This window comes from Lagopus muta, chromosome 9, assembly GCF_023343835.1.
Source record: "Lagopus muta isolate bLagMut1 chromosome 9, bLagMut1 primary, whole genome shotgun sequence".
Lineage (NCBI taxonomy): Eukaryota > Metazoa > Chordata > Aves > Galliformes > Phasianidae > Lagopus > Lagopus muta.
In genome coordinates this window covers 15,535,465-15,550,034 of record NC_064441.1, presented here as the reverse complement: position 1 = coordinate 15,550,034, position 14,570 = coordinate 15,535,465, and the positions used below count along the sequence as shown (strand labels likewise).

The 14,570-nt window shown below is 37.7% G+C and overlaps 1 protein-coding gene across 1 annotated transcript in view; it reads right to left on the bottom strand.

Annotated features, from left to right (window-relative positions):
* Window positions 1-14,570, bottom strand: part of CUL3 (cullin 3) — a 49,570-nt gene that overhangs the window by 1,017 nt on the left and 33,983 nt on the right. Inside the window, exons 8-15 of the mRNA XM_048954413.1 lie at window positions 12,635-12,811; window positions 11,634-11,804; window positions 10,202-10,309; window positions 7,975-8,099; window positions 7,544-7,640; window positions 6,604-6,738; window positions 2,029-2,215; window positions 27-172 (exon numbers count right to left, since the gene is read on the bottom strand). Of these exons, the coding sequence (XP_048810370.1) occupies window positions 27-172; window positions 2,029-2,215; window positions 6,604-6,738; window positions 7,544-7,640; window positions 7,975-8,099; window positions 10,202-10,309; window positions 11,634-11,804; window positions 12,635-12,811 (1,146 nt within the window). The remainder of the gene's footprint in view (window positions 1-26; window positions 173-2,028; window positions 2,216-6,603; window positions 6,739-7,543; window positions 7,641-7,974; window positions 8,100-10,201; window positions 10,310-11,633; window positions 11,805-12,634; window positions 12,812-14,570) is intronic.

The window sequence follows — 14,570 nt, the reverse complement described above, 5'->3', positions numbered from 1 at the left end:
CCAAAACCATATTAAAACAAACATACCTCTGCTACTAGCACATTGTGTTGCATCTTCTTTCTAGATTTCATTATCCGAACTATAGCAGCTTCTATCTCATGCTTTCTGTCATCGTCTACTTTCTGCCTTGTTTCTTTCCTTTCTGGATCAGATTCTCCTTGTTTGGCAGCAACTGAAAGGAAAAAAAAGAAAGAGAACAAAGTATCTTAGCAAAGTTAAAATTAAGACTGTGTAAGCTTTAGCTTTGCTATTTATTTTGTTCAGAAATCAAATGCTTTCCCAAGTTTTGACATCCTCAAACTCATTTGTTTATGAAAAGCAGCCAGAAGAACATATTAGCATTTTCTGGCATATTTTGATAGCAACTGACAAGGTAGCAATCTATTATTCAATTACTGCTATGTTAAAATTTTAGCAGTACTCAGACTTGGTTACAGGCACAACCACCCCTATGCTCCCATTAAATGTTCTTCTCTTTAAAGTAAAGAAATTCGTTAATTAAAACAGACAAATAATTCAAAGCTTTCTTCATAAACTATTTAAATACTTAAGAAGTTCCTCAGTCAGATGAAACAGTCCAACCTTCTCTATCCTTTTCATTTCAGCTGTTTCACCCTTGTATTCTGTTCTCTTCTACTTATGCTTTGCTCCTGCCCTTCTCTCACCTTTTCACCCCAGTATCATCATAAACAATCCCTTCTCCCACACTGCTCCCACTACCTGTCTCCCTCCCATATTTCACTTAAAAGCCCCAAGTATTTATTGGTTCTAAAGAGGTCTACATTAAAAGTCATCTTTGTAAGAGAAACAAAACCAGAAGTATCAAATTTGCTCTTAAACCATCTTGAACTCCAAACTATATTCTCCTACCCCAGAAACTTATGAAACAATAAAGCAGAACTACACCAAAATTCCGACAGTTGTCACAGACTCCTGTTCAATTCTGCCAGTGATGTTTTGGGCCCTGATCAGAGAGATCATGGCCCTTCATTTGGTTGCTGCACTCTTGCTCACCAGAGAAATTCTCCACATGTGGTGAGCATGCTGAGAGCACAGCACTTTGCATGCACATGAAGACAGCCCAGCTATTGCTCCAGCAGCAGGATATACTCAGTGTAACAACATACTAATATGTTGTTACATATTATATACATAATAACAGTGTGCAGCCCTGGATTTACACACTTACATCCCAGGACATTGCAGGCTCAACAGACGCCCAAAGCTGCATTATGCACAGCAAACAGCACGTGAATTCCAGCATTGCATGAAAAGACAACTAAAATGCCAATAATGGCGTGTATTTTACATACCAAGACCCATAGCTTCAGAAAATCTTTGATGAACTAAAATTACAAAGTTATTTTGCAAAACACTTGGAAGAGCATCTACAGCAGTACTACAAGTCAGAAAATATTTCCAGAGAGCTTTCTGAACTAAAGATACCAGTATGACTTATGTGTAACATAAACCAGCTCTTCACTGAGCTGGTAAAGCTGTGTCACGCCAATCAGTTGCTCTCATTTGTTAACTCCACTCAAATCATGGCCTAAAGACACTGCAGCTAACTGCTGTATGGAAATAAACTCTGCTACGTCATGTGATAAAGATTTTACTCAATTTCACAGCAGTACAACAATTTACACACCTGAGGCTATCTTTTTTTTTTTATGAATCAGTCAGTAGCCTGATATTTTTAATTTTACTACTCAAATTTCTCTTTTAACATTTCCTTTTATCTTAAAAGGAACTACACACTTTGAAAAGCAGAAGGCTTATTAACTATCACTTCCATACTTCCATTTTTAAATTCTTGTTTGGATGCAACTAGAATCACAGATTTACCAAATCACAGAATACCTCAAGTTGGAAAAGACCTATAAGGATTGAATCCAACTCCTGGCTCCACAATCATTAACAACAAAGAAATACGACTCGTTTCCTTCTGCTTGTACAGACATCAAGCTTACAAAATAACATTCTATGACAAAACACTTTAAAGACAAGATAATATAAAAAGCCACTTACCTGTCTGAATCTTCACTCTGTGTAGTTTAGATGTGAACTGATCATTCACTGTAAATATATGTCCATTTTCTATTTCTTTCGATTTGGGCTCTTTTGTGAGAACACGCTGTGTTGGTTTGCCACACGCAAGGGACTGTAGGGCTCTGACCAGTTCTCTTTCAGGGATGTCAGTTTCTTGTTGAATTTCCTGAAGAAAAACATCCTCATCAGTTTACAGCTAGTGCAGAAGTATCACATTTTGCAGACAACAGCAGTGACTGCTTAAAACATCCATCCTTCAAGTCCATAAAGTGCAATCACAAGTTAGTAAGCAAAGTATACTGGATGCAGAACAATGTCTTCATATGCTTTAGGGGAAGGCTTCTTCAAATTTAACTCAGTCAATGAGCTCACATTCGTTAGAAGTTCATTATTAGACTTTTAGAAACTGCAAACATCTCCAGTTCACATTCAGACTCTTAAGGGACACCTGGCAGCTGAAGACTAAACTACCAGACAGAAAAACAGTCATCGTACATGTAATTGCCACCAGAACTGCCACTTCACCAGCTTCCCCATCACCTGATCCAAGAGCAATACCCAGCTCTTCTGTTGTCCACCTACACTCCCCATTCTCATGGCACACAAGTCAAACTCAAAACAACCGCAACATCCCCCCGTGCTTAAGAGGCAGAACAGAACTTGTACAGAACTTCAGTTCTTTAAACAGTGATCAGAAAGCCAAACTTCAGAGTACAGCCGAGTTCTATCATGCTTATTTCTTCTGTGCACTCAGATTTTATTGTAATGGTCAAAATAATCCTCCTGTGGTCATACACCGCTGAGAACAAGTAATATTTTTCATATACTGGCTGCCAAGACTGTCATTAACTGCAAAGCACTTCCCATTCAGCATCTCACAACCAGATCTCAGCAAAGCTCAGACAGATAACATGCCTTTATTTTCCAACTATGTACCCAATATCTCATGTGTAATGATAACTTTATTTGATGTCAAACTTTTTTTGCACATCTTTTTAAATTACTTTGAATGAGCTAGAAATTCCAGAAGTCTAACATGACCAAATCTCACTGTTTTTGATATTTACTGCCTGTGGGTGATTGGAAAACATTAAGTATTCTTAAGAGTATTCTTAGAAGAGTACATTCAGAAATATTCACAGTATTTGCAGTGATGTGTATCCACAGTTAAATTATTTGCTGACATCAACAATGCCTTTTCACAAGCAAATCAAACTATTTATCTGTTGCTTTACTTAAAACAATTGTCACAATTTTTTTTCCAGATTCAGCACAAAGCAGTATTAGAGAAAATAAGAAATCAAAGATGCAATCCCTTAGATGGTCACACCAAAAATTCTTACTAAAATGGATCAATCAGCATAAATTCAACCAAGCAAATGAAGATAGCACTTACAACCTGAGGACTTAGATAACTGTAGAGACTATAAACCAAATCCAGCTTACGCTTCACATAATGCCTCTAACACGTTCATCAGAAATTAATGTTTGGAAGCCTACAAATAAAAGCCATCCTTTCATAATTGAGTTGCTATCACAAGTAAATGTGTTCTTTGCTCTTGATGAAAGCAAAACAAAGTTTTTTTTTCCATGCTGTATCTTTCCAACTGAGCCATTAACACATGCAAAACATTTCAGAAATCATAAGCAAGCTCAGAAATCAGAAGCACAGGAAGAACTGTACTGCAATATGCTCCCTCAGAAGAAGGCAAAAAGTTCAAGTTGGACAAAAAAAGATGTAGCTCTGAATACAAATGGGAATAACAGATGGTCCTCTGCTCTCCTTTCCCCTCAGTCTGTGACATACCATTTTTCTACATGCGCTTATACAATTGATGCAAACAGAGGAGAATCATAGAATGGCCTGGGTTGAAAAGGACCACAATGATCATCAAGTTCCAATCCCTCTGCTACGTGCAGGGTCACCAACCAGCAGACCAGGCTGCCCAGAGCCACATCCAGCCTGGCCTTGAATGCCTCCAGGGATGGGGCATCCACAGCCTCCTTGGGCAGCCTGTTCCAGTGCCTCACCACCCTCTGTGTGAAAAACTACCTCCTAATATCCAACCTTAATCTCCCCTGTCTTAATTTAAAACCAACCCCCCATGTTCTACCCACCCTCGTAAACAGCTGTTCCCCCTTGTTTGTACGCTCCCTTCACGTACTGGAGGGCTGCAATGAGGTCTCCCCAGAGCCTTCTCTTCTCCAAGCTCAACAAGCCCAGTTCCCTCAGCCTTTCTTCATAGGAGAGGTGCTCCAGCCCTCTGATCATCTTAGTGGCTCTACAATGCTTTGCCCATCGTTTCCAAAAATGCATTATTTTGAAGGAGATAACAGAGCTGTGCACAAAAGCAGTACCTATTACATAATTTCAGTTCTAAAAACATTACTAAATGAGCTCCATCCGAAACCTACAAAGGATATATTCTAAGCATGGCCTTTGTCCAATTCTACACATGAAAACTGGTTATTATTGGGAAAAAAACACAGGGAAATTAGAAGGAAAAAAAGTCATGTTGTTGAAATGACAAAAAGACTAAAAGGAATTTTATTCATACAAACTTCAACCTGCAATTCTTCAAAAGCAGAAACGAGCAAAAGAGAACAAAGGCACGCCAGTTTTTAAGATCCAGAGTCACTTCTTTGTTAAAATAATCCCTAGTTTTACTTCTACCAGCAACACCTGTATTTCTTGTTTGTGAAACCTAGAGATATAATAAGAACTAAGTATTTTCCCTTCGTTTTCAGCATTATCATTAAAGATGTACATTTCACCCTTCAAAACACCGAGCTGCTTTGTAAACTTCAGCAAAAACAGCAACAAAAAGCTGAGCATTACATGAAATTCCATTACAAGAAACTGAATCAAATGAAATTGGAAAAAGCTCTGAGGGTTTGCACAAACATCCTTCCTCTTAGAAGCAAGTAACATTAAGCTAGACCTACGTGGTCACTTGTTCCTTTGTTGATGTAAACAAATCCCTGACATGCAGAGATACATTAACTACATAAATTTTGGAGAAGGAATCTTGCTATGTCATGATTCTTTACATTTCTGAAGAACCATGTACATTATTCCTGCATCATCATAATCTTTTTCTCTCAGTCACATAGTTCAACAGCTGTTCACAATCTTAGCAAGTTTCCAGTTAATAATCTCACTGAATACAAAGAAAACGGTAAATAGCAAAGGTTTTCCAACCACAAAAGCAACTTAAAATTAATCTGTCCAGCTGTGAAGCTGCAGAAACACTTTGCTTTTATGCTTACTCAAGCACACTGCAGGCCATCTCTCACGCTATGCTGCAGTGAAAGCAGTAACTTCATAGGAGAGAACAGCAGCATATGGCAGCGCTTGGTAATTAATCGTGGTATTCAGTAGTCAGTGAAGACAGACAAAATTCAATCTACTCTTAGATTTTCATAAGCTTTTCTGCTGAAAGACAACTCCCACATACTTCACCAAAGAAGCCAAACAAACACAGTATGCCTTCTTAATGTTTTAGTTAAAGGCTGACATAAAAACAGCTTAAAAACTCCTGAACATGAGAAAACAAACACATACAATCTAAACACTTGCAGACAGTTCTCTATTATCTAGTCTTAGTAAAATTAACTATGATTTAGTGCATGCGTCACAGTCGTATTTGTCAGTGCCAAGTATTATTTATTCATATATAAATAAGGCTCTATTCATAAAAAACCTCAAAATAATACATTTATAAAATAATGTAGCTATTAGTCCAATTTCAATTAGGAAAACCAAGCTGTTAACCTCGCTGTTAAATTCTCCTTTCTTTTTAAGTTCTATCTGAGGAAGTACTCAAAGCTGTAATGCTCCTGCAGTGCACTGCACAAAACACAGGACTTTCTGAGCTCCCAAACACTCTTTTGCAAACTGTGCATATTATTTAAGAGATTCTAAGCAAACTCTGCCTTTCTCAATCCCAACTATTTTAAATAAACATCCTCATAATAGCAGGCTAGAAGAATGCACTCCCAAAGCATTCTCCACCACCTTTTATGAGCTTCAACATTCCCTAGTAATGCCCCTCCAATCTCTATATTAGGAATCTCTTTGGAACTTCTTTATCGTCCTTTCTGGTTCACCATGAGAGAAGGGATGCACTACAGCTCACTCCAGACTGCCAGTTTAAACAATTTAACTGCTTAAAAAGCAATGACAAAAATCCCTGGGCCTATAGATTCAGTTACTCAAAGAAACTGAGCAAGCAGAGCCACCTGCTGCATTCCAGCTTCAGCTTGTCTCCTACAGCCAAAGGAATAACCATACTCAACAACCCTCTTCAACCGCCCTGAAAACTTCCATTCCCAAATGACATCCTCTTCTGGAACTGTTTAATAAATATTTAGCAGTGAATATAGCAATAAAGCAGTGGTGCTGATCTGTTCCTGCATTTATCAGTCTGACCCATACTCCAGTGGAATGAGAAGTGTGGTGTTTGTGCTCCTCAAATACCTAGTTAATAGAACTAGAAAGCCTAAAATAGGTTATCTGAAAGATAGGTAAGAAAAAAAAAAAACAATTCATACCTCGAAGGTGTATTTTTCTCTGTTGTTAAAGAGCATTAATATTGTCATCTGGAAAGTGGACACCTGCAATATGTGCTTCCGTGTATTTGAGCCAGTTACTTGGGCACCTCCAACGCCAACCTCGGAGCCATCTTCCTATTTTAAAAAATAACAGAACTACCATCAGTTCATTCTTCACTCCAGAATATTTCCTCAGTAAGATGGAAGTTACGTGATGAAAGTTATCTTGGAGCTCAGTCCATAGATGTCATCGAATGGCATATGTCTGGTGGCATAACCAGAATCTCTCTCTAGTAGGTGACCTTACAATCACAGCAGATTTCTTTAGGATGGAGGCACCTTGGTAAGTTGCATGGTCCAGCCACTGCTCACAGCCAGGCCATACAGAACAGGACACTTGAGACTCCATCCAGTCAAATACTGAGCATTTCCCAAAAACAAACCCCAGAGCCTCTATGGACACCCGCTCCGCCACCTGAGTAGCTTCCAGACTTTTCTTGTGTACATAAATATGAAGTATTATACACGTTTGGAAAAATGTCTACATTACTAGCACTCTAAATATGAAAAGCAGAGTAGACTTTGCTTAAAAGTACGTTTTCACACTAACAAAAATTAGTCTAAAGATAAATTTCATTTTGCTTTTGATTATTCCAGCCAAAAAACCTGCAGAACACTAAATTTCCTTCAAGATCCAAATTACTTTTCTGCAAGGAACTAAAAGGGATGATTTGCAAGACATGAAAATCAGATTTAGAAAAAGAAAACGTTTTCAAACATTTACAAAGGAAGAATATAGAAGGGATGAAAGGCACTTTTTGCTAATATTATCAACAGGCAAGCTTATTTTGTAAAATTATGGAATTAATACAACTGTGCACTTGCTCAGGTTTTATTCTAAATGCTAAAAAGCAACACTCTCATAACCCTCATACTTCACCTTTTTAACTGGCCCATAAAAAGTGGCATTGAGATCTGCAGAACCCATGTGATGCTGGAGTGTCAGCTGTCGTCCACTGTGTTTGGCTAAATAAAATCTGCAATATAAATGAATTGAAAACTTAAATACAGCACGTAAATTATGTATTAAGTGGAAACTACTTAGTAGAAGCTTAGTAATTATGTGCACTTTCCACTGCAATTAAGGAAATTTCTAACTCCTCCTTTCTCAAAGCACTGCATTAGAATTCACATTAAGAACTCCCAAAGCCTCAAGTCTAAAAATACAAATTCTTGTATTCTCAATTTCTGCATCAACTGAAAAAGAGTAGTAAGATGGCACGTCTTTTGTTTTAATGGTAAAACGTACCTGTAAGTTAAGAAAAAGTTTGCTCTTAAAACCTCTACCTCAAAGCCTGTTTTAATACATACCTTCTAAATATTTCAAAAGCATGTCGGGGAGCTGGAGGGATGTTGCACTTTGGTGTGGCTGACTGGGTTGGCCAGTAACCTGTTGTGAGGACCCGCACTGTAAGATCAACGCCACCTAATGAGACCTACAATTGGGAGAAAACATTCATTGTTTTAAAAGATCATTCTTCACTGTTTTTTTCTATCACGTAGAAAGTACAGAACTTGCACAATTATGAAAAAGATGGAATATAAATCTATAAACCTTGTTTTACCAACACCGAACAAATGAACTCATCACCGCCAGAATGTTAGGAGATATGCCAGAAACCTCCACGCCATTCCCCTGGGGCATTTACAGACTTCTATTAACAGCTAACCAAGAGTGAAATACTTGTGATCACAAATGGAATTCACCATATATAGAACAGTTCTTTCTAAATAGTCTTTCCCCTTTTGACTATGTACAGTAAAGCCAGGTTGCTAAAGACACAAATTTCTAAGCAGCCTCTGGAAGCAAAAAAGATACCGAATTATCTGATGTTAAGTAACAGCAAGCTCCTCCTACTATTTGCCTCCATGCTGTTACGTGAACAGTTACTTTCACACACAGAACATATGTACTTTCTCTGAAGACAGCCATTACCAATAAATACTCAGCACTGCTTACAAAACATTGTACAGGTGAAACATGGATCCACAAAGTGGATTAGTTTCCATGAGTAGGAGATAAACTTCTAGCCTATCATGTGGCATTATCCTTACAGGTATCTCAACTCACTTTATTAAACTTAAAGGCGAGCATTTTCAGCTCTGGTAGGTGTTAGCTAGTACCTTCAAAGAACACAAATGAGGGACAAGAAAAACAAAGTATAACATACCCAAATGGTTATAAATTGTTAAATACAAATAGAGCATGCCATATTTTAGACTGTCAAGAAATATCCCATCATTTCAGAAACTTCCAGTACTAAATAACAGAGCAGCACTCGCTTGTATACAGTAAATTTTGTACTGCGTATGTGTCAAACACTTTTGTGCATTACCAAACTTGTGCCTAGGAAACTTCTGAAAAATCTAGATTAATGCCAAGCTACTCAGAGAGAAATATCCTCTCAAAATGAATTTAGTTAAGGCTAAAGCACAACAGTTTGGAAAAGCACGCAAAGACCAGTACACAGGGACACAGGATCCAGCAGGAGACTTTGCAGGTCAGATTATTTAGAGTCGAGTAGATTTCTGATTCCTCTAGGAGGCACTGCACATATCTGAGCTATATCAATTGTTAAAAAAATTTAATTGTTTAAAAAGGAGTAGGATTGACTATTTCCTACAGAATGCAAAAACACCTCGATATTAACAGCAATACTTAAAAACAAAGAAAGCAATAGATTTATTTTATCTCAAATATTATGAACACCAACAGAAACATCTCTGCTTCCATCATAAACAAATATTCCAAAAGTGTCATTAAAAGGCAATGAGGCTGAACAAAAGGCAGCCCTTGGGCAAACTGCTGGTCCCTTGCCAAGAATAAGACAGTCTCAAATGAGACCTAGCAGAATAGATGTTAACAGTTGAACTTTACCTTACTGGCTGTACATAGTTAAGATGGAAATACAGATATCACACATTAACTCAAAGTAAAACTGTCAGGTTGTCTTTAACATCAAAGAATCCTATGTAGAAGTCTCACAAAAAAGTGGGAGTGCTCTAAAAAATTTTTCTTGATGCTTGTGTTTTAACCATTCTAGAAGGAAAACACCATTCGATTCTAAAGAACAAAGCTGCAGTAAAGACGCCCGCCCACAAACACCTGCATCTGTCCACGTGTGCCTCCACAACCTCTGCTGAAACCGCCCCGCTGCTGTCAGGCACAAACGAGCCCGCACGCCCCCAGCGAGCAGCCGGGAAGGCGGCCGCACTGCGCCCCCTGGCGGCCACGAGGAAGGAGGCCGGCGGAGGAGGGACCGCACAGCAACGGAGGCGCAATGGAGCCGGAACGGGATTCTACGCAGCGAAATTGGTTCTGTTTGGGCTGTACATCAGCCTTTGAAATGGCTTTTCTATTTCGGGAAACACTAACAGAGTTTACGAGATGAGAAACACTATAAGAAAGTTAATTTGAGGATGCTAACCAAATCCTTCTTCTCTCATGAGAACGCTAACAAAAAAATGCACGCGCCTGGATGAAGGTTTGTGCTTTGCATGAAGTGAAAGAAGAAGCACACAGGAGCTGTGCTCTTACCCCAGTCGACTGCAGATGTTGCCTGAACTCATCCATCGTCGTGTTTGAGATGCTCATGTCCCTGAACATTCCTTCCAGTTTAGATGTGAACTGACATCCACATTCAGTCTGAAACACACAACATCACTCACTGTGCCAGGGCTATGGAAGAGATCTGATACATGAACTCAACAGCTAGATTTTATGTCTCATAAAAATGCTATTTCCATACATGTGGTTACTTGGACTCTTACTCCCTTTACTTCCAGAACTTTATAAAAAACACCTCAAAATAACTTTCATTTTTCATATCTGAGCCTGCACAAATTGAAACTTTCCCTCCCTTTTCACCCTTTTTTTTTTTTTTTTTTGACATAATTTCTGCATTTTTATCTCACCTAAAACATTGGTGAAAGCTTAATAGACCAATGCCTGTGAACTAACCTGTTTTGTAACATGATGAGAAAATACTAGTTTTTGATGCCCAAAGATTTTTATCTTAAGTATACATCACTTTCGAAGGCTACTGCAGAGTACAAAGGAAGATCACAGATCTTTCTTCAATCTGTGACAGACACATCTATAGACATACAGGCCAATATATGCGTTTCCACTGGACAGTCAGGACTTTCTGTACACTTCTAAAGCACAGCTTCACATATATGGTAAAGGCCAGCATGTTATCGACACTATTACCATCTCTGGTCAAATCCATGAGAAAAGACAGCAGTCTCAATCCATTGACTCATCTTGCTAAAGAAGTATGCCCTGTGTATTCTCACCTGCACCAGGTGGGAAGAAGTGGAAAGGTAACTGGGAATTAATTAATTTTGATAATCTGGAGAAATCTGATTCAAACAGATTTCATTCATTCATGGTTGAGAATACAAAGGTCAAAAACTGAGAATCAGGGAAGTTTGATTTTTACAACCAAATTAGACAGGTTCAAAAATCCCCTGGACATTTAACATACCACAGGGGAAGAAGCTGCATTAGAAGCTGCTTCAAGGATTGCTTATCTTTAGGTTTTACCTTCTCAGTCTCTTGGTCACTCTTGTAACCAGAATAAACTAAACCAAGAGAAGTAAGCAGAACATTTCCAAACACAGGTATGAAGACCTTTTTTCAATCAATCTCGAACTACATCAAAAAGGAATTGAACACTACTGCTGATCTGAAGAAGGATATAGTACAATTTAACAAAAATGAATGCCATCAAATACCCACTGTGAATTTACACCACTTCCAGATCTTTTCCAGCATTTCCTTCTTTTTATTTCTACATAATGTTTCAGAACAACACTTCGTATCTTCTGTTAGGGCTTCAAAAATCGAATCTGTATTTAACTGCAAGGTGCAGCTTACATATATAACCCTTATGTAAGGCCAAAGAAATCATATTTATGAAATTTATGAAATAAATGAAGCAAAAAGTATACAATTATTGCCTTACCTTTAATTTAGATATCATGTTTTTCTCAGAGTCATCCGAAACACTCTTGTTTGTAAGAAGTCTTCTTGCCAAGTGCTGCTTATAATACCGCTCAAAAACATCTTTCTCTTGCATAAACCTAAATAAAACCATTGCTTTATCCAAGATAGTTTCTACTTCTTGCTCTGTTAGCTGTAGAAGAAATAATATACTGGTTTTAGTCTTCCAGGACGGATGTCATATACAGCCTACATACTTTAAGCAATTCACACCAAGTATATGGTGTAAGAATAGCCTAGAAGGAACATAACAAAATTGGTCTAACATATGAACAACTGAGCCAAAAGAACAGTGCCCAAGTCCAGTAAAAGGGAGAAAATAACAATCAAAGATGTAGGAAGAAGCAATGATGAGGGAGCAATGAATGGTTAAAACTCCTGATAGAACAGTGAAACTTTCCTGATGACCATACATTTTGAAGCATTAAAAAAGAATTAGAAAAGAAGCACAACTATAAACCAGCATCAGCAACTAATAATATGGAAAGTCAGCTTAGAATGAAGATTTTCACATTTTGAGATTGACTTTGCAAAGCCTCTCAGTGCCACAACAAATAAAACGATTACTTATTTTTATAAATAAATAGTATTGATTATTTGACTGGCTAACCAAGGGATTTACTTTGCAAGAGGATCATTAGGCATTGGGAACAACTACTGAACTATAAACATACTTAAGGAACTGAACAGGTTTCCAAGAAAGAGAGTCGCAGAATTTAATACAATCTAGGAGTGAAATGGAGGTCAAGCTACACTTCCTGAGATATCCTTGTGTGCTTTATGTAAGTTTAGCCCTAAAGTGTTATGGGCTCAGATGTGCCTTATGGACTTTTTCTTTGTTTGAAAAAGGCAGCAGTGCCATTTACCTTAATACAAAAATCATTCTCAGAGAATTACCTCAGTTTAATTTGATCCAAGATTGCACAGAAAACAGTAGGATCTTTTAATTTAATTTATACTTACTCCCTTGACTCCTTTTTTCAGCTTATCATCAATAAATAATGAGAGGTACTCTGGAGACCTAGAGTTGAGGTTGAGGAAATATTCAAAGTCACCCGCAATAGTCTGTTTGAAGAGTCGGTCGTTATTGAAAGATTCTTGAAGAAAGCGGTCAAACCTACTCTTCAAATCCAGTAAACCCTTCAAAAAAAAAGTTATGAACATTTTTACTGATTTAAAATTTTAAGTTGTAAAAACAGCAGTAATAGATGTAGGCTAGATCAGATCTACAAGCAGAGGTTCTGCAATGCCCTCTACGTTCTGCACTGTTAGGAAGCATGGGAAATTTCATTTCTGTTTGTAAACGTCTACAGTTGCCCTAAATCTCTTGCTGTAATAGGCTACTGACAGATTAAGTATTTTAATCACTCTTGTTGAACAGGCTGATTTACTTTATTTTAAATCGACAACTTAAAGAAGGTATTTTTGGAATTAAGCCTTATCTACGTAAAATGAATGAAGTTGTCAAAATCACTTCCCTTCCTAAGTACAGGACAGAGAGATCAGGCTAAGCACCCATTAACTGCATCCACAGAGCCACTAAGCAAGTTTAAGGAGAAAACACACTGCAACAAGAGGACAGATCTAATAATTTTTTTCCCCCTGCAGATTCAAGCCAGCTGCACTATTTAGCTGCGTGTTTCCCATTAATCTGTACAAATCTCTGTGAATGTATGAAAGCTAGATACAAGTAACTGCCCTCCAATTACCACAGTTTGAAGTTCACAATCACAGCGTGAAGTCCGCAGACGTGAAATGAACCATTTCTTTCAGCTGAACTGTCAGATTTTTACCATCATTTTTAGGGGTTGCACTATCTGTACTTAAAGCTAAAACAACTGAGTGTAGAAGGGGGAAGCATCATAAAAATCACATGAACACCTTGCTAAACATATATGATACATGTGGGATTTAGACATAAGTAACATATTCAGGGTGGTGGGGAAAAAGAATTCTGTGCAAAAAGTTGACAACTACTGTCCATACAATCCATTCAGGTTAAATGATCCTGAAGTCCTACATCGCTGAAGAGTTTATGAATTTGTGGTTACTTAAAGAAGCCATTCAAGAATTACTCAAGGAAGTAGTAGTGTTTCTTAGGAACTCACCATCTCACTTAAAGGAATGATCTTTAGACAGTCTAATATATGTGTATTAGAAATTTTAAATTCAAAGCAAATCCCACTATCTCTCTCTGTTAACCAAGGTTAGCTTATGTCTCCTCTCCAGGAGTACACCATCTGAACAACCTGGTGTTGAACAGGAGAAACTGTTAGTACCTTGAATCACAACAGCATCTCAACATCCCTTCCATTATTTTAAGGAGTTTTAAATTTAATCCCTGGCAATGCTTTTGCAATCATGTCACTGATGATGCTGAGGGTTTGGCAATGTCATGTTGCAGAAGCAGTGCTGAACTACGAAGACTTTTTTTCTTGATAGTATAATATATCTTCCCTGTCTATCTTCTTACCAGTATTTAAGTTCTTGAAAGTTTCAGATTAGCATGACTGAAATCAGTAAGGTGGTTTCTTTATTCATTTTTCTTTCTTCCATCACGTTAATGGAAGGATAAATATTTTTAGAGGTTTAGCAGTAATCAAATACCGACTCCTTCTTAGGACATCTTCATGAGATGGTTGGGGGTAAATACTAATTGGGCTCTGGATGAGCTCTGCCAAAGCACGTGCAACATGGCTGTAAGTCTTCTTCAGCTTCACCAGGTATTCAACTTTGTGGCAAGATACATTGATAGCACCATTATAATTAAATATTTAACTCCTCCCCAGGTCAGCCTCTTAAGATACTCCCTTTTGGGTCAAACAGAATTCTAAAGTGAAAATTACTTTGGACACTTATTTTATATATTACTTGTCATTTCTTTGTTTTTATTTTTAAA